At 42.3% G+C, this 24,251-nt stretch overlaps 1 protein-coding gene across 1 annotated transcript in view; it reads right to left on the bottom strand.

The window, feature by feature from the left end:
* Positions 1-204: 204 nt before the first annotated feature.
* The window catches only part of LOC139465848 (limb region 1 protein-like), a 40,138-nt gene continuing 16,091 nt past the window's right edge, over positions 205-24,251 (bottom strand). The window contains exons 2-15 of the mRNA XM_071247801.1: positions 22,475-22,568; positions 22,138-22,168; positions 21,699-21,838; positions 20,853-20,956; positions 15,626-15,752; positions 15,370-15,438; positions 13,235-13,299; positions 12,877-12,967; positions 12,085-12,171; positions 11,566-11,642; positions 10,396-10,473; positions 9,428-9,501; positions 6,625-6,782; positions 205-5,369 (exon numbers count right to left, since the gene is read on the bottom strand). Coding sequence (XP_071103902.1) covers positions 5,125-5,369; positions 6,625-6,782; positions 9,428-9,501; positions 10,396-10,473; positions 11,566-11,642; positions 12,085-12,171; positions 12,877-12,967; positions 13,235-13,299; positions 15,370-15,438; positions 15,626-15,752; positions 20,853-20,956; positions 21,699-21,838; positions 22,138-22,168; positions 22,475-22,568 — 1,440 coding nt within the window. The 3' untranslated portion in view covers positions 205-5,124. The remainder of the gene's footprint in view (positions 5,370-6,624; positions 6,783-9,427; positions 9,502-10,395; positions 10,474-11,565; positions 11,643-12,084; positions 12,172-12,876; positions 12,968-13,234; positions 13,300-15,369; positions 15,439-15,625; positions 15,753-20,852; positions 20,957-21,698; positions 21,839-22,137; positions 22,169-22,474; positions 22,569-24,251) is intronic.

The following is a 24,251-nucleotide window of genomic DNA, read 5'->3' as shown; positions in this document are numbered from 1 at the left end:
GTGTATACACATCTACACACAGTATCACAGTATCACATAGCACACACACATACATTTTACACTACACTCAGTGTATACACATCTACACACAGTATCACACACACATACACTTTACACTACACTCAGTGTACACACATCTACACACATTACTCACAGTATCACATAGCACACACACACTTTACACTACACTCAGTGTACACACATCTACACACATTACTCACAGTATCACATAGCACACACACACTTACACACCACACTACACTCACTGTGTACAAAAACATATCAATAAATATCTATACACATTACTCACACGTACATCTACAACTGACATCCCACTACATCACATTCTCTAGACACACATGTCTAATCCTCACACAATATCACACTGACACCTTCACACATATCAGTAAATACGTAGATGTAACAGTTATCCAACTCAACTAGCCTGCTGCCACAGTTACATGCAGGGTTAACAAAATGTTGCATTTCTAATAGGTTTGAGTATAGTCACAGAGTTCATGTGGCTGCGCCAACTTGTTACACACACATACAAAGTACATAGATTCAGTACACGTACAGCAACATTCTGGGGCTGATCACACAATTACAAGACTCACACTATAACCATATAGAAGATCTCACAGGATTTTTTTCAGAAATATCACAGAAAAACACTATCTTTGGCTATGAGGATAAAAAGCAGTAGTAGCAAAACCACATGCACACAGGCTCTAAATGCGCCCGCATGATAGTATGTTCGTGGGCAGCATCGCATGGTTGTACAACTCTCCATGTGCTTCACACCATCGCGGGAGCAACACTACTGCAAACTTCCCTTGTTGAAAAGTAATGTGGCTCTAAGAGAGTCAATTTCACAGCCAGCTACAGAACGTAGCCGGCACTGGGGGAACCCATATCTGAACATATTCAATCAACGATCAACACACCCTGGAAAATAGGCAGCAAATGTTGCAGTTTAAACACAATATTATGAGGCATTAGGTGTGTCCTTATTGGTTCTCCACCGGTAGCAAGAAGAGTTATCAACCCCCGGGAGGCGCGAAGCAAGGAGTGGGGCACCCACAACAAGACTGCAGTGGGTATAGTGGGAATACTGACTGTTCAGTCTTCACGAGTAGGGCCAAGTAGGTGGGGTGGGGCTGAGTAGGTGGGGTGGGGCTGAGTAGGTGGGGTGGGGCTGAGTAGGCGGGGTGGGCTAAGGTATTTCTCACATTCATTAGGCTAAAAAACACACACACCAAAACAGACAATATCTTTTAGTGTATTTCTTTTTTCAGTCTGAAAAACATATTTGTCAAAACTCAATACAGGCAATCCTGTAGTGGAATTCTTTTTTCAGTCTGAAAAACAAATTTGTCAAAACTCAATACAGGCAATCCTATAGTGGAATTACAGCGGGCTAGTGGAATTACAGGCTTTAGGGGTGTGCCCTTGTATGTTATTCTACCAGGGCCCTGTTACAGAAAAATATCTTAGCACTATAATGATCGTAAGTCTATATTAAAGTATGGGAGTTACGATCAGTGTAGCGCCGAGATCGCTTTGTGGAACAGGTCCAGGATTGTAGAATCATGAGGTACATTTCTATCCCTACATATCCACACACTTATGACAGAAACTCACATGTTTCATCTTCAAATAATACTGATACAGGCTACAAACAATATCCTCAGACATTAAAATCCCACTGACCTCCATGTAACAAAATATCCCTGTAGCAGGTGTCACTGGTCGATTGCTACAAATATCTCTGACACTGGTCCAAATGATATAACACCTAATGCTGGTGAATATGATTGAAAGTCTTGTATCTACAGTGAACTTTATCTCGACAATAGCAGACTGGGGATGAAGTTATGGCTTTATGTGGTCATATCAAACTTACTACAGATGAGTTCAAATCTTTCATCCAACTGAAATGTTCCCTGTATAAGTAATGCTGCACGGTGTGAGGTGAGGTGATGGAGGTGGGGTTTAACATTGCGTCCAAGATTATTGCACTTATATTGCGACATGCATGTACGTGTATGTGTTTATGTGGCTGCTTGTACTAGTCCGGAGTGATGCCGATTTATAGTGCTAGCTCACGGAGATACCATGCCGCAGTTTAACATGAATACCCCACTCAGACACAGTATACTGACTCCGAGCCGAACCAGTCCTTGTTTTAGCCCCTTAATGCCGAGCGCCAGACAGGGTAACAACAAGTACCATCTTTTAATGTCTTTTGGTATGCAGCGGTCGGGGATTGAACCCCGGATCTTCCGCTCTCCGGGCGGACGCTCTACCTCTAGACCACGGAGGCGGTCAATGCTGCACAGTACTGGTAGTAATTGTGATGTCGCCTCACACACATCACAGTCACCCACCACCCCATCCCAGTTTAACTCAAATATCTACAATATCTGTACAATCATCAAGATCAAGTTCACTGTCCAAGATGTTTCATTCAGAGTACAAGCATGACAAGCATAGCATAAACACATCCCAAGGTAATATTTCCTTGCAAACTTCTTCAAATACTTGCTTCTAACACTCTCCTAAATACACTAACATGTTAATGTGCTGGTATTTTGTAAATATGAAAATCACACAAAGATTAATATCTTGACCCTGAAGTGGCCTGTTCCTGTCACAGTCCGACTGTCTTCACAAATAATTACAAAACATTAGTACTTCATGGTACATTGAAACCCTGTAGGTGTGATCATGTACAGGAACCACGTGATGTTTGAATGATGAAAATAGACCATGATTAATCTGAATCCCTGCAAAAAAGATTCTTACAATACAAATATCTGACAAAAATAATCATACGTTGGGAATTACATATATCATGGTAAAAGTCACAAAGTGAATTACAAACGATTGTCATTCCATTGAGAATATTCAAAGAGTAGTTTGTCGGTTGTTCTTAGTTTCCAGGGCAACATGATGTACACGGTGGCAAGCAGCAACATTGACTGATAGGCTGCTTGTTGGCTCTACTTGCTGCAGATCAGGAGCCATGGTGAAATAAAATTAATATCTAGCATTGTTTCTAGGACAGAACAATTTAATATGTGTTGCAGATTGTCTTGGTCAATATGCCCTGTTGAAGGAGGCAAAATATCACAAATGCTGCTAGGGTTTATTTGAGCATATTTCTTTAAGGTTAAAGAGTTAAAAAAAAAGGTTTTAAGAAGCATATTTATGATTCTAGCAAAAATTGTATTTATTTGAATTGTAGTGTAGGCATGTCCAAACAAAAAGAAAATAACTTTGTCTGGCCTTGTGAAGACTTCGCAGGGTTCCACTTATAACTATCTAAACGAGAAGTTTGGCTAACGGATGTGTCCGTCAGCAAAACCCATGCACCTTGCATCATATGGCCACTCATACCACACATTTCATGTCAAATGTCTCTCACAACACATCTCATGCCAACTAGCACACTGCCCTATACACTGGGCACAAACCCCCATCTATTGCATACACTGGCACAGAGACGCCGTCGTGCATCAGTCTGTTGTATACACCAGCACAGACACCCCATCACACATCAGTCTATTGCATACACTGGCTCAGAGACGCCGTCATGCATCAGTCTGTTGCATACACCAGCACAGACACCCCATCACACATCAGTCTGTTGCATACACCAGCACAGAGAAGCCGTCATGCATCAGTCTATTGCATACACTGGCACAGAGACGCCGTCATGCATAAGTCTGTTGTATACACCAGCACAGACACCCCATCACACATCAGTCTATTGCATACACTGGCACAGAGAAGCCGTCATGCATCAGTCTATTGCATACACTGGCACAGAGACGCTGTCATGCATAAGTCTGTTGTATACACAAGCACAGACACCCCATCACACATCAGTCTATTGCATACACTGGCACGGACACCCCGTCATGCATCAGTCTATTGCAAACACTGGCCTACTGGCACAGCTAACCTATTGCTAATACTGTCAAGTCTATCACACACTCGCTGTGTAAGTTGCAACCTTGCAAGGTGTTGTACACGTAGGTTCCACCAAGCCCAACAATTCAATGTACAATAATAAAACAGATATCGAAATGACTGCAAGTATCTCATGGTAACATCAATTAACTACCAGGTCTTTGAGCAACAAGAACAAGTTGGATATGCAACAGACAATGGTATCCATGGCAACGCCATTAGTTTTGTAACAATCATGTTTTCATCAATACTTCATGGTTGTGTTTCCGCTACATTCCTCCATCACCTGTGAAAGCTTATGGCAGAATGCGGTGCAGTGGTGACGCGTGTCTATAGTTCTAGATATTGAAGCAATGGTGAGAGAGTGAGTGAGTTTGACTTTACGCCGCTTTTAGCAATATTCCAGCAATATCATGGCGGGGGGACACCAGAAATGGGCTTCACACATTGTACCCATGTCGGGAATCGAACCCGGGTCTTCGGCATGACGAGCAAACACTTTAACCACTAGGCTACCCGACTGCCCCTATTGAAGCAATGGGTACAGGATGGCCAGAAAGCTGTGAATCATTTTGCTCACAAAAACTGCCATTTTCTATCTGAGCACTCGTCAGTCTGAGCAATCATTGGATTCCCGCTCGCTGGAAGCAGGCGTTTGCTTGATTGGTCGGTTAAAAATAGCAACTTCTGGACTCATTAGTTAAAATAGCAACTTCACTGCAAAACAGATGTATGTACTCACAGGTAATGAAGGAAGAGAGTGTACAGAACCCTGTGTCGTACAGACGATGATGTGAGTAATCCACTTTAAACCACTGATAAATGTCATGTGAGGTTCAAAAAGTTGACATCCCTGATATTGTGCATTGTTGCAAATAACTACTAAGCTAACAAAATAACCAGCCTGGGACACAGTTAATGAGATGATCACAAAAACATAGCCAAGTCTGCCTGCTGTAAACCAAATTCATCCAAAAAAAATAGTCGAAAATGTCAATAAAAATTACTGAGTCCATCTGACATTTTGAGAGTTGATCTTTTGGCCGGAAGCAAACCTTGAGCTTGTATGATATGCTTAATAAATTAAAACAATATTTACAAAATGTACACAACACTTATAAATGATTTTCGAGGGAGTTATCTCCCTTACTCCTCTTTCAAGTTTCCATTTGCGAATTGAGTGTTATATGACATAGGGATTGTCCGTTTCTCCCGCTTGAAAGCAGCCATCAATCTGGCAATTATTTCCCTGCGCAGTGTGGCTGTAAACTTTGTGAACAAGCAGAGTGCAGTGGTGACGGCGAAGATGACGTTGTAGAGGAAGATGATGTAGAAGTTGCCCAGCCAGTCCATGCTGCCGAAACTTCCAATCAAGTCGAAGTTGGTAATACCTGAAAACCATTACACGTTCATTGTCTTGCTTATTTATCATTTCACAGGTACGTCGAGTTAAGGCCAATGCTGTTATGAATAGCATGATAGCAAACAGCTATGAATATCTAAGGGGTGCACCTCCGAGTAGTGAATTGTGGCATTTCTCTCACTGACAAAACCATGCTACCTTAACAAAGGAAGGCACTTAACTAAAGGTATGAGCTGCTTTGTGTTTCTGGAATAATGGTGAAACTTTATAACATGTTGCCTCCCATCAATCATAGACTAACATCTAGTCTCTGAAATGAACACATTTTTACAACCCCCCAAATTAAGTTGTTAAATAATAGTTATAAAATATATTCAAAAGGAGCCAATTTAAGAGACTTTCTTCTTTTTCAGATGATACTGATACTGCATTAATCTAGACTTGCCAAATATTATAGACTTGCATGGGCTTTATTGCATATATTTGTTTATGGGTCTGTATGACTACATGAATCATGAACCAACATTCTAAATGTAGCTCTTGTCTTTGCATTATATTCTGTAAAAAAAAACCTTACGTGTGGCAAAATGAACAAATACACAAATAATCACCCATTTTTTTCGTTGTTTGTTTGTTATTCAACATTGCACTCATCACTATTCCACCTATATGTCATTGGACTGTAAGTAACTGAATCTGGACCAGATAAATCGGTGATTGATATGATGAGCAACATCCCAGGCTGTCCGGGCATGATGACATACAATCAACCAAGTCACAACCAGCACAGGCTGCTTGGGACTCCAAAGAGGTGAGGTGAGGTGAAATGGGGATTAACGTCGCGTCCAAGATTATTGCACTTATATAGCAAAGTGCATGCACGTGTATGCGTGTGTGTGTGGCTGCTTGTACTAGTCCGAACTGATGCCGATTTATAGTGCTAGCACACTGAGATACCATGCCGCAGTTTAACATGAAAACCCCACTCAGACACAGTATACTGACACCGAGCCGACCAGTCCTTGTTTTATCCCCTTAATGTCGAGTGCCAGACAGGGTAACAACAAGTACCATCTTTTAACATCTTTTGGTATGATCGGGTGGGGATCAAACCCCGGACCTTCCGCTCTCCGGGCGGACGGTCTACCATTAGACCACGGAGGCGGTGGACTCCAAAGGAAGGAAAGGGTAAGTGTCATATGATTTCAAGAGTGCAAACTGAGAAAAATGTTATCACACACAAATTTTGACTGAACATGCAAGATAGATCCCCTGGTACTTACCGAGAGTTTTTGACAAAATGGGAAGCGCTGAGCTGAGAACAAGGAGCACTATACAGTTGGCGATGACCTTCACCATTGGTGTGTCCTTCACCTTAGGTTGCAGACGGCAAAAAAATGGCAAACTGTAAAAACCAACAACTGATGCAGACATTAAGTATCTGAGTCGAGTTAAGGAACAAATAATTTTCATCTTAAGCTTGAAAAATATGAAGATTGGTTGGTTCTAAGTTTTCAATTTAACTTCAGGTCTGTGTACATGGTCAATATAAGGATTAACCCATGAACGTAAAATCATGTGTCATCTTTATATTCTGCAGATACAAGGGAAACATCAACTTAGTAAAATCTAAATATTTTGTACATTTGTATACATATCCTGCATTACGGTACTCCTTAAGCATCTACTGCTTTCCTTTGCCAGAAAAATGAAGCTGTGTGAGGTCCAGCTGAAAAAGAAGTTATTCCAACCTGTTGTTAGGCAGACACATTCTGTGACCATGGAAGTGATGAAATCATGTATCTACACATTACTGCTTGGTCGTAACATCTGAAGACATCGTGGGGAGGCAGCTCTGCGACGGGTGGGCCCTGAGACCTAGTAATCCAGGATAAGCAGACAGATGTAAAAAATATTTAGATTTTACTAAATTTCTTACTAGTCCGTCCGATGCCAATTTATAGTGCTAGCCCACTGCCCACTGAGATACCATGCCGCAGTTTAACATGAATACCCCACTCAGACACAGTATACTGACTCTGAGCCGACCATACCCGTGCTCGTGGGTCTCACCGAAGTGGTAAACGTCTGAGACCTGCATCACTTCGGGCTTTCCTCCCGCATTAAGCTGACATGCCGTGATATAACTGGAATACTGTTAAAGGCGGCGTTAAACCCAACTCACTCACTCACTGAGCCAACCAGTCCTTGTTTTAGCCCCTCAATGCCGAACGCCAGACAGGGTAACAACAAGTATAATTTTTTAACGTCTTTTAGAGTGACGCAGCCAGGGATCGAACCCCGGACCTTCTGCTCTCCAGGCGTACGCTCTACCACTGGAACACGGAGGCGGTTTTGTCCAAGGAAGAACGAGAGAATGAGGGAATACTTGTACAAAGCAGCAATAGAAACCAGCATATGCTAAGGCCTAAAAACTGACTTACCCAGCCAATGCTTGTAGCATAAAGCCCCCCTGTCTGGCATGCAAACACTGCAAGAGTCGGAAAAGGCCAACACCTGGAGATGGAGTGGCATGTGGGAATGGCGACCTAGAGGGTGCCAACCTGAGGACCAAGACTGTGCACGTCTTCAACGTCCTCCAAGGCCACGTCCTGCAGGTAGTTGCTTGCAAAGACTGTGTCAGCTGTCAAAAAGCATCTTACCAAGATGCCTCGTAATGGCACATGACCACAGGGACATGGTGTTGCGACTGACTTCAGTCATGGATGTCTTGGAGACGGGCATGAAAATCCGTTTGGGGGCACCATGCTGTGTCTTGGGCGGAAAATAAAAACCTTCAAAGCCCTGATAGGATACAGGAGGAGTTTGTCTTCATCTTCAATCCCCACATTTGATGAAAGAGGTGGGATGGTGAACGGTTCCCTGCGCCCTGTGCTCAAAGTGGACCTAGGTGATGTTGAGTGGGTGCAGTTCGCTGACCCTTGCCGCTGTAATTCAAAGCCAAGAGAAAGTTCATTTTCTTGGTGAGGTTATAGATGGAAGCTGCATGTAGAGACTTGAATGGAGGTCCACGCAGGAATCGAAGAGCCACATTCAGATCTAATGCAGGTGGTGGGAACTTGGCCTTCTGATCCTCAAGGCGGAAAGAGAGCAGGAGGGCTTGCAGTTCCGGAATCTTGGTAATTTTTTGATTCTCCGAAACTGCCAACACCGCGTTAATGGTATCATAGGAGGGAGTGTGGGAAGGCGTAGCCAACTGGCCAGAGATTGGCACCTGGGAAGGCGTGGATGACATCATGGAACCCAGCGTTGATGGCAGTGCAAGGGACGTAGAGTGAACATGATCAACTTCCCACCTGAGTTGGATGGCTCAGGCATGGTAACAGGAGTCTCCAGCACAGAGGAATCCTGAGAGTCCGATATCTTGGTATGACGAATATGCTTCTGTTGATATTTGTTGAAACTTGGTGGTGATAAGGGGGAGCAAAAAGAACATTTTCTCTCAGCTGAGCACAAGGTATTAAAGTCTAAACACATGGGGTGTGGGACCTTGAGCAACTTCTTGCCAGGACAACCAGAGCAATGAGTGAGCATAAATCTGTAATTCAAGTTGCAATCACCACATGTACCCACATAGGGAGAATAATTAAAGGAATTAAAACGAACATTATGGTGGTTAAAACATTAAATTGACATACAATAAAGTGAGGGAAAAGTGTCATCCTGATGACAAGCAGTAATGTGCAGATACGTGACGTCATCACTTCCGTGGTCACGTGGGTGCTGTGTGATGGGGTCTGCCTAACAACAGGCTGTAACAACTTCTTTTTCAGCTGGCCCTCACACAGCTTCATTTTTCTGTCAAAAAATGGCAGTAAATGCATTACGGAGTGATGCAGGATAAGTTATAAAATATATACCTTGCCTGGGATATGTCTCAGGTTTATCTTGCAATCTTGCAAACTCACATTATCACAGTGCAATATCCATTATTGGAGAACAATCATTGGTCAATGTTGATGAATATACTTTTGCATGAACAAGAATACATTTTAATGATGTTGAAACCAGTGGGATTTTTATGAATATCACCCGTGTAATAAACATGTTTCAGGGCAAGGATACAAAATGAAAACAATTTCTAAAAAGGCTCCAACTGTTCCAAATGTTGAGAGTGATGCCAATCCCAACACTGTATCCTGGAATGGAACAAACACGATGCTGTGAATAAATGGTGTTGTGGCCGACATTATATCAGAACTACAACATTGCATATCAGAAATACAATCATCTTGTTATTGAAGTAATTATCAAAACTTACAAGGGAAAGAAATTGACCTAGAAAGTCTACTTGCCCGAATAGTGACAACAAAGCAACATCCCCCAAAATGTGTGAACTTCTACCAGCCCTAAGGAAACCATTAACATTGGTGAACCTGCATCAGGCTTGACGGCTAGTGTTAATTTCTATCCCTGCTAACAGTACACTATACCATTTCAGTGCTTTACAGGTCAGGTGAGGTGAATTGGGTTTTAACGTCGAGTCCAAGATTATTGCACTTATATAGCGACGTGCATGTACGTGTGTGTGTTTGTGTGGCTGCTTGTACTAGTCCGGAGTGATGCCGATTTATAGTGCTAGCTCACTGAGATACCATGCCGCAGTTTTACATGAATACCCCACTCAGACACAGTATACTGACTCCGAGCCGACCAGTCCTTGTTTTATCCCATTAATGCCGAGTGCCAGACAGGGCGGACGCTCTACAACAAGACCACGGAGGCGGTCTCAGTGCTTTACAAGACCCTCTCAGTTTCTGTTAGGACCCAGGAAACTAATTATTGCTGGTCCCTTGGACCCCTAGTTTTGAATGCCAAGGTTAAAACCCTCACAATTATGTGAATTACACTTGGGGCCGCCTTTGACAAAACATGTCACCAACATTGGCCCACATCAAAGACACACACACATGCAATGTTCACTTCAGGATATTATCCTACTCTACTTTTGAATTTCAACTTTGCAATGACATTTAAGAGAGATCAACCATAGGGTACAGGAAATCTGTAAACTGAAGAAACTTAAGTCTTACCTTGGCCCCGATAGGTAGAGCTTTGATCCCCACTAGCAATAACATTGTGTTGTGTGCAACGATTAAAATACTTAATACCTGAAACAGGAGGAAACATCGGTGTAGGTCAGGTAAACAATACTGCTTGACTGGAAACTAAACCATGTTTGTAGGATGGTCTAAATAACTGCAGCTTCATGCATTCTTTAAAGTTTGAAAATAGGGGGCCTAGGGCCTTAAAAACTTTTCTGCTAAATAGTTATCTTAATCAAATTATCAATTTTCAACAATACGGGTCATCACAAAAGTTCATATTCAACCACAAGACATAATTTCTTAAATACTGTGAGTGCCTGAGTTGGGTTTAACGCCACTTTTTTTAACAGTATTCCAGTTATATCGTGGCATGTCAGCTTAATGTGGGAGGAAAGCCTGAAGTGATGCAGGTCTCAGACATTAACCACTTCAGTGAAACCCACGAGCATGGGTATGGTGCTGACAAACCTAGAAACATAATCAGAGTGAACCAGGATTCGAACACACAATCATACGCAACTCTGCACAGTGAATCGCGGCGGCTCAGACGACTGGACCCCCCATGCCCCCTTAAATATTGAGGATGGATGGTTAAGAGCCTCATTAATCTTTAATCTTTTTTGAAAATTTTTATTTGATTTTTTATTTGAAAAGAACATTAAAATATTTTTATGGTTTCATGAACTTCAACTTTGATAAATGAAATAATATATTTCTTTCAAAATATACCAACAATATTTTCCAACGTAAAAACAAGGTATTGTTATCAATTGTGAATTAACATTGTCACTAAACACTAAACAGAACAATTCATTGTATCAGCAATATGGAGCAGGTGGTAAAAGCTATCAAGCTAAAAGGGATCAACAGTGAACTCTGGAGGCATCCCTTAGTGTTGTGACAAAGACTCCTTGACTTTATTCTTAATTTCAACACTGACCAGTACAATAACTTACAGATACACAGATCATTATTTCTTCAAAATAAGGAATGGTACCAATCAACCATATCATGACAAATGGCAAATTGGAAAGAAAACATTCAATCCTACAAGCACTATGATAAGAAATGTTTGGCAACATTGATGACTTAAGCATGAAATCAATGGCATCCACAGATGCTGAAGTGGCGATGAGGACGGGGTGGTATACTGACTGTGAGTGTGAGCAGAAGCAGCATCACCAGGGGGTACACCAGGTTCCTCCGCAGGGACGATACCTGCTGCCGCTTCTCTGCAACATCACAACAAACAACAATTACCATACAAGTGTAGGAAGCGCTACAATGTAACAATCATATCTCAGTACATCGCTACTGCAAAAAACAAAATTGTACGCAACCAAGGCCAGGCCAGACAAACCAGTGGTTGATATTATGAACAATGTCAATGCTGTCTGGGTACAATGATATCCTTATCAGTAGCCACAGACAGTAAACAACAGAGTGCTGGTAACCTGTTCTGTTTCAGGTTCCAAGTATGCCACTAACATATGCCAGAAACTTCAGAGCAGTTTCATAATCTGCATCCCGGTCAGGGTTTGGTGATGAAGGATTTTAAAATGTCATAGTGGAAGTTGGTATATCCATGTAAACAAACATAGAAACATTAGCACTGCAACTGTTTCAGGTATGCACCCTCAGGCTTCAGAGCCTTGCTGAGTGCAACATACATACCTAGCTTCTCTCTCTCTATCTGTGTCTCCTGTAACCTCTGGTGGAGAGTGTCACCATTTGCATGACCATTGGAGACAGGGCTGCTACCTACACACCAACATCACCACATCAGCACAACATCACAACAGTAAGGCATCACATTCAGCAGCATCCAACAGTGACAAGGTAACAAAACGGCAACCACAATTAAGGGTAATCCGTCACGAGTTATTATATTACATGGCGGTAAGCACTGCGCCTTGGCTGTCAATGAGTGAGTGAGTATTGTTTTAGGCCGCTTTTAACAATATTCCACCAATATCACGGCAGGGAACACCAGAAATGGGCTTCACACGTTGTACCCATGCGGGGAATCGAACCCGGGTCTTTGGCGTGACAAGCGAACACTTTAACCACTAGGCTACCCCACCGCCCCGGCTGTCAAAGAAACAAGAGAAACTGCTGACCTGTTGATTGAACAAAGCCACTCAATCAATGACTGTCAAGCAGATGTCATCTTCAATTATTGTACTGTAATAGTGTAATGATGTCACATTGCTATGGCAACAAGAATACAAGGTAATAATTGCAGCTAATTTGTCAACAAACTAAATCATGTAAAAAATTCCATAAATTCCTTGATATCCACACCCTATGGGCAATATGATAATGTGGTCATATATTAGTCTCATCCAATCAGACGAACTGTCCTAGCAATAGTTTCCAATGAAACATGTTGTGAGCAGTGAATCCTTGAATGGTGCATCAAAGACCATATTAAAACCTTGACTCTACATACACATGTATACTTACTATGGTGGTGGTTTTGAGATTTGATTTTACGGAGGAGATTTTCCTCTTCAAGAGTAACTGTGTGAAGTTCAACTTCAATGTTTCGTAAAAACTGAAATAAAGCAAGAGACATAAGCTTGGTACATGAGGGAATGAAATCTACGGTGCCTTGCTTCCCTCTGTCACTTCAAGCACGCAACAAACTGGTGGTTGTGATTTGAGCAAGTGAGTGAATCAGTGAGCATGCCTTGTGAATGTGTATACACATTGTGTTGGCATCCATATGTGAATGAATCCCCTTTTCTTTTGAAAGACAAGACTTTCGTCACAAGGCTACACAACGTCCCCTATTCAACATGTCATAGAAGACTGTACATACCTTAGGTTTGACAATCAGCTGGCCCATGACTGTAAACATCCGGGATATGCCGACGGGAGTACACACTGCCAACAGGGAACACATGCTTACATCAACACACGGTCCAGCAACATATCTAATAATAACATGGTAAGAGAGCCATAAATTAACCCTGGATTAAGTTGGAAGTACAGGGGCAAATGAACAACTTTCTAGATGTGTGTCACAGTTCCGATCTTGTGGACATAGTGACAGGCACCTCCACATATTTGTATACAAGCACTGGATCTGACTAATATACAGCTATATTATATATGACCAAAGGCAGTCATTTCTGTCTCCTATTATTATTGCACATGCTCAGAAGCCGATGATTGATTGGGACATCAAAGTAAGACTGAATGAAGACAACCACTGACTGCCACTCTGGACTTGAGTGTATCATGCAATCTGCAATATGTAATAGTTTTAATACTATACCTTTTTGCATCCCCCAGAACTTCCAGTTTATACTGTTTGAGCCCATTCTCAATTTGTATGCATATATGATTCAATATAGTGTTAGGTAAAACCCTGAAATATTAAATGCCATGTGATTAGCATGTCTAACATCTGACTTGAATCTACCCTAAGGTCAACAGACACTATCAATGAGTGAAGACCTCTTGTCAATATTCCCCGTCTCACCAACACAACACCTTCATATTTGATAGAAATAGTTCTATTTAGATCAATCTACCCAAGTGTTTATTTGCCATTGCAGCTGATTACTAAAACTACTTATCAGATACAGCTAAGTATATCTACAATTGGCTACACTGTTGCACAATACATATGTATAAGCAGTGATTCATACCATGCATAGAGTGCAGTATGACCTACAGCTTGTGATGGCAATCATGGCAATGCCCCAGAGTGTGAATACGGATGTTATCTCCCTGTGGAGGGAGTGACTTGGGTCATGATAGATAACACTTTTTCATCATTAAGCAAAGTTACAGTTAGATGACCGCATTTAGTGATCTTAACATATACAAATAAACTCTGAAAACACTGTCAACACTGGCAGCTGTCAGTATCTGTTTCAATTGATATCCACTTGGCCCATAAAACTGTATAAGACAGGTCAAAACACTTGGTTATCACCTACTATTACTAACATTTGAAAACTAGTTCCAAGCATGGGGTATTCAGGCAAAGTTTTCATTTGAAGGAGCATCCAACCTTAAGAGTCTTTTATAATCCCTGTGTAGCGATATAATTATTATAATGCTTCCAAGTCAGGTATGTTTTCTGACATTGGGGTTTTGGAGAAGTTCATACCTAACAGTGAGTGAGTGAGTGAGTGAGTGAGTGAGTGAGTGAGTGAGTGAGTGAGTGAGTGAGTGAGTGAGTGAGTGTGAGTGAGTGAGTGAGTGAGTGAGTGAGTGAGTGAGTGAGGTTTTATGTCGCTATTAGCAATATTCCAGCAAAATCACGGCGGGGGACACCACTAATGGGCTTCACATATTTTACCCATGTGGGGAATCGAACCAAGGTCTTCGGCGTGATGAGCAAGCGCTTTAACCACCAGGCTACCCCACCGCCCTTCATACCTGACAGGACTAGTGACATATGGGAGTGTCAGGTAGAAACTCCATTCATATTGCATCACATTTTTTATTATCACTATGTTATCATAATATCAAGACATGACCTGTGATAACATGGCTGCTATCAATGCTAGATGTAGGACTTAATCATTGCCCAGATTAGATGCCCTAGAACTGGGTTACTAGTGCTGCACGCACAGAGTTATGTAAACAATGGTGCCAAGAACTTTGGGTTGTGTGTGTGGGTGGGTGTTGGTGTGGGGAGGGGTGGTGGTGTTGGGTTGGGTGTGGATGTTGGTGTGGGGGTGGTAGTGTGTGGGGTAGGGTGTTGGTGTTATGGTGTGTGTGGGGGTCTTGGTGTGTGTGTGGGTCTTGGTGTGTGTTTGGGTGTGGGTGTTGGGGTGGGAGTAGGGGTGGGGGTGGGGTGGGGGTGTTGGGGTGGAGGTGGGGCTGGGGATGGAGGTGGGTGTTGGAGTGGATGTTGGGTACGGGGTGGGGGTGGAGGTGGGTGTTGGTGTTGGGGTGTTGGGGTGTTGGGGTAGGTTTGTTGATGAGAGTACTCACATAGCAGGATGAGGACTCCGATGAAGGAGATGCAGGAGTAGAGGTATGGTAGGTGGATGTGCCACACATCTGAAACAATCATCTCAGGTCATGAAATCACTTCACCTTGAACATTGTTATTAGTTACATAATAGAAAAGAAAAGTATGAATTCAAAAATTCAGAAACATTATTTCCTTTATGCTTACAGAAACATACATGGAACTTTATTAGTTAATAACATTTTGGAGGAACTAAACCATGTAAAATGCAGTTACCAAATAGTGTTTGTTTGCTGTGTTCATCATCGTTGATGAGAGCATTGGCAACCCAGGCAAGCCCCAGCACCATGATGCCAAGCAGACACAGCACAGCTAGCGCCTCCTTCACACGGCCCATAATACCCTGCAACAACATGGCATAGGTACTCATTACACCCTGCAACAACATGGTATAGGTACTCATTACACCCTGCAACAACAGGGTATAGGTACTCATTACACCCTGCAACAACAGGGTATAGGTACTCATTACACCCTGCAACAACAGGGTATAGGTACTCATTACCTCCTGCAACAACAGGGCATAGGTACTCATTACACCCTGCAACAACAGGGTATAGGTACTCATTACCTCCTGCAACAACAGGGCATAGGTACTCATTACACCCTGCAACAACAGGGTATGGGAACTCATTACACCCTGCAACAACAGGGTATAGGTACTCATTACACCCTGCAACAACAGGGTATAGGTACTCATTAGACCCTGCAACAACAGAGTATAGGTACTCATTACACCCTGCAACAACAGGGTATAGGTACTCATTACACCCTGCAACAACAGGGTATAGGTACTCATTACACCCTGCAACAACAGGGTATAGGTACTCATTACACCCTGCAACAACAGGGTATGGGAACTCATTACACCCTGCAACAACAGGGCATAGGTACTCATTACACCCTGCAACAACAGGGTATAAGTACTCATTACACCCTGCAACAACAGGGTATGGGTACTCATTACACCCTGCAACAACAGGGATAGGTACTCATTACACCCTGCAACAACAGGGCATAGGTACTCATTACACCCTGCAACAACAGGGTATAGGTACTCATTACACCCTGCAACAACAGGGCATAGGTACTCATTACACCCTGCAACAACATGGCATAGGTACTCATTACACCCTGCAACAACAGGGTATAAGTACTCATTACACCCTGCAACAACAGGGTATAGGTACTCATTACACCCTGCAACAACAGGGATAGGTACTCATTACACCCTGCAACAACAGAGTATAAGTACTCCTTACACCCTGCAACAACAGGGTATGGGTACTCATTACACCCTGCAACAACAGGGATAGGTACTCAATACACCCTGCAACAACAGGGATAGGTACTCAATACACCCTGCAACAACAGGGTATAGGTACTCATTACACCCTGCAACAACAGGGATAGGTACTCATTACACCCTGCAACAACAGGGTATAGGTACTCATTACACCCTGCAACAACAGGGATAGGTACTCATTACACCCTGCAACAACAGGGTATAAGTACTCATTACACCCTGCAACAACAGGGTATGGGTACTCATTACACCCTGCAACAACAGGGTATAAGTACTCATTACACCCTGCAACAACAGGGTATAAGTACTCATTACACCCTGCAACAACAGGGTATAAGTACTCCTTACACCCTGCAACAACAGGGATAGGTACTCATTACACCCTGCAACAACAGGGTATAAGTACTCATTACACCCTGCAACAACAGGGTATAGGTACTCATTACACCCTGCAACAACAGGGTATAAGTACTCATTACACCCTGCAACAACAGAGTATAAGTACTCATTACACCCTGCAACAACAGGGTATAGGTACTCATTACACCCTGCAACAACAGGGTATAAGTACTCATTACACCCTGCAACAACAGGGTATAGGTACTCATTACACCCTGCAACAACAGGGATAGATACTCATTACACCCTGCAACAACAGGGTATAGGTACTCATTACACCCTGCAACAACAGGGTATAAGTACTCATTACACCCTGCAACAACAGGGTATAAGTACTCATTACACCCTGCAACAACAGGGTATAAGTACTCATTACACCCTGCAACAACAGGGTATAAGTACTCATTACACCCTGCAACAACAGGGTATAAGTACTCATTACACCCTGCAACAACAGGGATAGGTACTCCTTACACCCTGCAACAACAGGGTATAGGTACTCATTACACCCTGCAACAACAGGGTATAGGTACTCATTACACCCTGCAACAACAGGGATAGGTACTCATTACACCCTGCAACAACAGAGTATAAGTACTCATTACACCCTGCAACAACAGGGTATGGGTACTCATTACACCCTGCAACAACAGGGTATAAGTACTCATTACACCCTGCAACAACAGGGATAGGTACTCATTACACCCTGCAACAACAGGGTATAAGTACTCATTACACCCTGCAACAACAGGGTATGGGTACTCATTACACCCTGCAACAACAGAGTATAAGTACTCATTACACCCTGCAACAACAGAGTATAAGTACTCATTACACCCTGCAACAACAGGGATAGGTACTCATTACACCCTGCAACAACAGGGTATAAGTACTCATTACACCCTGCAACAACAGGGTATGGGTACTCATTACACCCTGCAACAACAGGGTATAAGTACTCATTACACCCTGCAACAACAGGGTATAAGTACTCATTACACCCTGCAACAACAGGGTATAAGTACTCATTACACCCTGCAACAACAGGGTATGGGTACTCATTACACCCTGCAACAACAGGGTATAAGTACTCATTACACCCTGCAACAACAGGGTATGGGTACTCATTACACCCTGCAACAACAGGGATAGGTACTCATTACACCCTGCAACAACAGGGTATAGGTACTCATTACACCCTGCAACAACAGGGTATAGGTACTCATTACACCCTGCAACAACAGGGATAGGTACTCATTACACCCTGCAACAACAGGGTATAGGTACTCATTACACCCTGCAACAACAGGGTATAAGTACTCATTACACCCTGCAACAACAGGGTATAAGTACTCATTACACCCTGCAACAACAGGGATAGGTACTCATTACACCCTGCAACAACAGGGTATAAGTACTCATTACACCCTGCAACAACAGGGTATAGGTACTCCTTACACCCTGCAACAACAGGGTATAGGTACTCATTACACCCTGCAACAACAGGGTATGGGTACTCATTACACCCTGCAACAACAGGGATAGGTACTCATTACACCCTGCAACAACAGGGTATAGGTACTCATTACACCCTGCAACAACAGGGTATAAGTACTCATTACACCCTGCAACAACAGGGTATAAGTACTCATTACACCCTGCAACAACAGGGTATAGGTACTCATTACACCCTGCAACAACAGGGTATAAGTACTCATTACACCCTGCAACAACAGGGTATGGGTACTCATTACACCCTGCAACAACATGGTATAGGTACTCATTACACCCTGCAACAACAGGGCATAGGTACTCATTACACCCTGCAACAACATGGCATAGGTACTCATTACACCCTGCAACAACAGGGTATAAGTACTCATTACACCCTGCAACAACAGGGTATGGGTACTCATTACACCCTGCAACAACAGGGCATAGGTACTCATTACACCCTGCAACAACATGGCATAGGTACTCATTACACCCTGCAACAACAGGGATAGGTACTCATTACACCCTGCAACAACAGGGTATAAGTACTCATTACACCCTGCAACAACAGGGTATGGGTACTCATTACACCCTGCAACAACAGGGATAGGTACTCATTACACCCTGCAACAACAGGGTATGAGTACTCATTACACCCTGCAACAACAGGGTATAAGTACTCCTTACACCCTGCAACAACAGGGTATAGGTACTCATTACACCCTGCAACAACAGGGTATGGGTACTCATTACACCCTGCAACAACAGGGATAGGTACTCATTACACCCTGCAACAACAGGGTATAGGTACTCATTACACCCTGCAACAACAGGGTATAAGTACTCATTACACCCTGCAACAACAGGGTATAAGTACTCATTACACCCTGCAACAACAGGGTATAGGTACTCATTACACCCTGCAACAACAGGGTATAAGTACTCATTACACCCTGCAACAACAGGGTATAGGTACTCATTACACCCTGCAACAACAGGGTATAGGTACTCATTACACCCTGCAACAACAGGGTATAGGTACTCATTACACCCTGCAACACAGGGTACATATCCTCCTTTTTTACTGCAACATGGTACACATTCTCTTACTACCCTGCAACAACAAGGTACATATGTTCTTTGTTCCCTTAGACATGGTACACATTCTCTTACTACCCTGAAACAACAAGGTACATATGTTCTTTGTTCCCTTAGACATGGTACACATTCTCTTACTACCCTGCAACAACATGGTACATATGTTCTTTATAATTTGGGGCAAAATAGTACGTGAAACGATTACTTTACCAGAAAATAATATATTCTAATATCGTGGTAGTTTAATTGCAGGTTTTACGATATATATTTAAAATAATAACAACAATAACCAAGATTGTGCGGTGGTACTTTGGCATATTGTCAGATACTCTTTATGTATGGAACAATTTGACCAGTCACTGTTGAGGTTTCACGCAATCAAGCTTTTTCCATCGCAAAAGCAATATGTTGATTATATAATAGTCAAACAACAACAAATATGACTGCTTACGAGTCAAAGTATGGCAGTTTTGATATATGTATCCATTCTCTGTCAGCTAAGGTTAATTTCAAGACGGTAATATGATCATGGTGGCGGTGAATAATGTGAGTTTGTGGTATCAGGGTATGCAGTAAAGCAGACCCTGTGGAACAAGGGTGAACAGAAGTTGTAAGTATTGGAGGGACACATGATTTCGCCTAAATTAATGTTAACATCGTTGAATGAAATTTTGATTAAATTAATAAAATAGATTACAAACATAAGTCCTGATATACACTTTTTTACACAATAAACACTTTTATTACCAGATAGTGCAATGACGGGATTAACTTGCGTAATTCAATACAGATTAGTTGATATTCTATTTTAGAAGACAGATCAACACAAGAAGATGAAGTCTTAGGTTGGTGATTCGGCTAATGCACAAGACATCAGTGTCTGAGTTTTAAATATTTATAACGTCTAAATGGGGGCAGGTAAATTTGAAAATGGGAAGCAACACTTATGGGTCACCTGCCCCAGTCTTCTTGGGTTTTAAATATATTTCAAACACTGATGGTCATAACATTTTGATACAGATTTCAAGGATCAAGTTAATCATGTTAATACCTCGGCTTAACTATGAGATTGGCTTATCTACGGCTATATACAGAACCATTCCTAATTGTCACCTTCCCTTGTAAGCAAGTATCAACTGGACATACCCTCTTGGACCCTGAGAACCCCTCGGCCTCTGTGAAGAAGTATGCAAAGGGCATGAGGATAAAGAGTGCTAGGTTGGAAAACCCAAAGATGTGATTCCATAGACCTGCAAAACAAAAAAAATCTGCAGATAAAATCATGATAATTACAAACGCTGCACACTAAAAAGCCAGTTCTTTCGGTACAGAGAACCATCTCACTGATCATGAGGGCTGAACAGAGTTACCTACCCTGAACCAGAGAGGTGATAAGCCACTTGATATTTAGCACCTCTTGGGGCAGAGGTAAAGCACCTCGTTACTGATGGCAAAATAGAGTTACCTTCCCTGAACCAGAGAGGCGATAAGCCACTTAATATCTAGCAGCTCTTGGGGTAGAGGTAAAGCACCTCGTTACTGATGGTGGCCATGTAACAGAGTTACCTACACTGTACCAGAGAGAGGTTAGCCACTTGACACAGTAGTTCTTAGTATCTCTTGGGGTAGAGGGGTAGCACCTTGCTACTGATGGTGGAGATGTAACAGATTTACCTACCTTGTACCAGAGAGAGGTTAGCCACTTGACACAGTAGTTCTTAGTAGCTCTTAGGGTAGAGGGGTAGCACCTCGTTACTGATGGTAGAGATGTAACAGAGTAGCCTACTCTGAACCAGAGAGAGGTTGGGCACTTGACAGTTTTTTTTCTGTTTTGTTTGTTGTTTAACGCCACACTCAGCAATATTCCAGCTATATGACGGCTGTCTGTAAGTTATCAAGTCTGGACCAGAGACGTGTTAAGCCACTTGATATAGTGGCACTTGGAGCAGTGGTAGAACACCTTGATACTGATGGCCAAACAGAGTTACCTACCCTGAACCAGAGAAGCGTTAAGCCACTTGACATAGTAGCTCTTGGGGTAGAGATGGAGCACCTCGTTGCTGATGATAGAGACCGGCAGAAGCAGCACAGCCCCCGCAGACACAGAAAGTGTAAATGTACACAACCACAACCTGCAGGACAAAATATTCATCAGTAATAAACATTCCTGTCACAACAGTTTGGAGGAGACACTCTGGAATGGGGATTAAAGTCCAGTTTCATCTTCCACATTGAATTTCATTTATATAAATGACATAATTCTCCCACACTAGATTTCTTCCTGAACGGAAGCTGTTATTGAAAATTGGTCCCCGGCCTAACAATAAAAGTTACATTGTATTCCTGAACACATCAATAGCTTATCATGTGACACATAAACTTGTTATTCTTGTAGCCATGGTTACTGCGGTAAATAAATAGAGACACTTACGCTATCCGGTACACCAGTGCATCCTCATCACCTGGAACATAAACCAAATGTCATTGTGTCATGTAATCCCCATGTTAGGAGATACCAATCAAGGAATCAAGACAATGTCCCTGATTAATTCCAATTTCCATAAACATGATAAAGCATGTTAAATTTTAACTGAGTTTCATTATCATCATGATCATGTAATAGAAACATTTATTGTGAGGCTGCATGTGAATTAATTAATCAAATCAAACATGGATGAACACGGACATTTTACCATTGCAAGTATAGAGTTACAGTGGGGAGTAACTGATAATGGCTGAGATGTGTATTGATACCGATGTGATCATACCTGCATACATGTCCTCCGAGTCAGCTCGCTTGCGGATTTGGCAGATAGAGGCGTAAGAGCTGACATAGAGGAGGATGAACAACAGCAGCCAGATCTGAAGCACAACAGACAGACATGTGAGATCAACTCTGTCGTACAGTGCTAGATCAACTCTACATTGAAGCATAAGGGAGAGACATGTGAGATCAACTCTTCATCAAAGTACAACGGACAGACGTATGAGGTCAAATCTACATCGAAGCCCAACAGACAGACATGAGATCAACTCTACATCGAAGCACAATGGAGAGACGTGACATCAACTCTTGGGACAGACATGTGAGATCAACTCTACAGACTGACATGTGAGATCAACACTATGGACAGATGTGTGAGATCAACTCTTCATCGAAGCACAACGAACAGACAAGTGAGATCAACTCTACATCAAAGCATAGGAGATACGTGAGATCAACAATACATCGAAGCACAACAGACAGACTTGTGATCAACTCTACATCGAAGCACAATGAACAGACAAGTGAGATCAACTCTACGGACAGACATGTGAGATCAACTCTACGGACAGACATGTGAGATCAACTCTACGGACAGACATGTGAGATCAACTCATCATGGCAGTACAACATGGAAACATTATCACATATGAAATCAATGATACATCAAAGCATAGGACAGACGTCACATCAACTCTACATCGAAGCACAACGGAGAGACATGAAAGAGCAACTCTATGGACAGACATGTGAGATCAACTCTACATCGAAGCATAATGGACAGACATATGAGATGTGGTAGGAAAGCCTAAAGTGATGCAGGTCTCAGCAGGTTTACCACTTCGGTGAAACCCACGAGCATGGGTATGGTGCTGACAAACCTAGAAACATAATCGGGGCGAACCGGAATTCAAACCCACAATCATAGTTTTCTGGCGTCCCCAAGGGACACAACTCTGCACAGCGAATCGCGGCGCCTTGGACGACTGGGCCACCCGTGTCCCCTGCAGTACAATTAACAAACATGTACAGCATTATAGTTGACTGCAGATAAATCAACTCTACATCAAGGGTTAATTTAAAAAAACATATAACGTTAGTACTGTTCAGCAGCATCTTCTTGTATGCTTTCGGTGTAATGGACATTCTGCCCATGTGCAAGCCTCATCCACAACATGTCTCTGAATCAAGTATACAGATTTTGTAAATGTCTGATACAACTGTGACTTCATCTCTGGAAAACAAGCAAATAAACCTACTCATCAGCTCTGCTGCTGAGTTTTATAATGTGGAAGCCATTCTAGTTCTCACTCATTAGAACTAAACAAATAAACTCAACATATGGCAAACAAAATCAGTTGATACGAAACTAACAATACTGAAGTCCCATCAGGCCCCTTCCTGGTAACTGTTGGATGTCGTGAGCTTTGTTATGTGTTGGCTTGTTCAATACTGAAAACTGCAGCTCATATCTAATTCAGGTGGTGTGTTTGAACAACAAATCTGACTTAATTATGGACGCAATCAATCGGACAGTAAATATGAAGTTGCAAATATAAGCAGTGTTTCCAACAACTGATTGGGTAGTCTTGGTATTTATTGAGTCAGTGTGTCTCAAACAATCCTGATCCAATTAACTTCCATTGGTTGAGCCTGAATGATAATATAATAGCATGAGCTCAAGGCTATGTCCACACAATTAACAGATATAGAGGGAAAAAAGATAAACTTCAAAGTTTTCTGTTTCAGCAATGAAATGGCAGGGAGGAATTTTATTTCTG

The sequence above is a fragment of the Haliotis cracherodii genome, unplaced genomic scaffold, assembly GCF_022045235.1.
Source record: "Haliotis cracherodii isolate W230 unplaced genomic scaffold, xgHalCrac1.p SCAF_18, whole genome shotgun sequence".
NCBI lineage: Eukaryota > Metazoa > Mollusca > Gastropoda > Lepetellida > Haliotidae > Haliotis > Haliotis cracherodii.
This window is presented reverse-complemented; position numbering and strand designations above follow the sequence as displayed.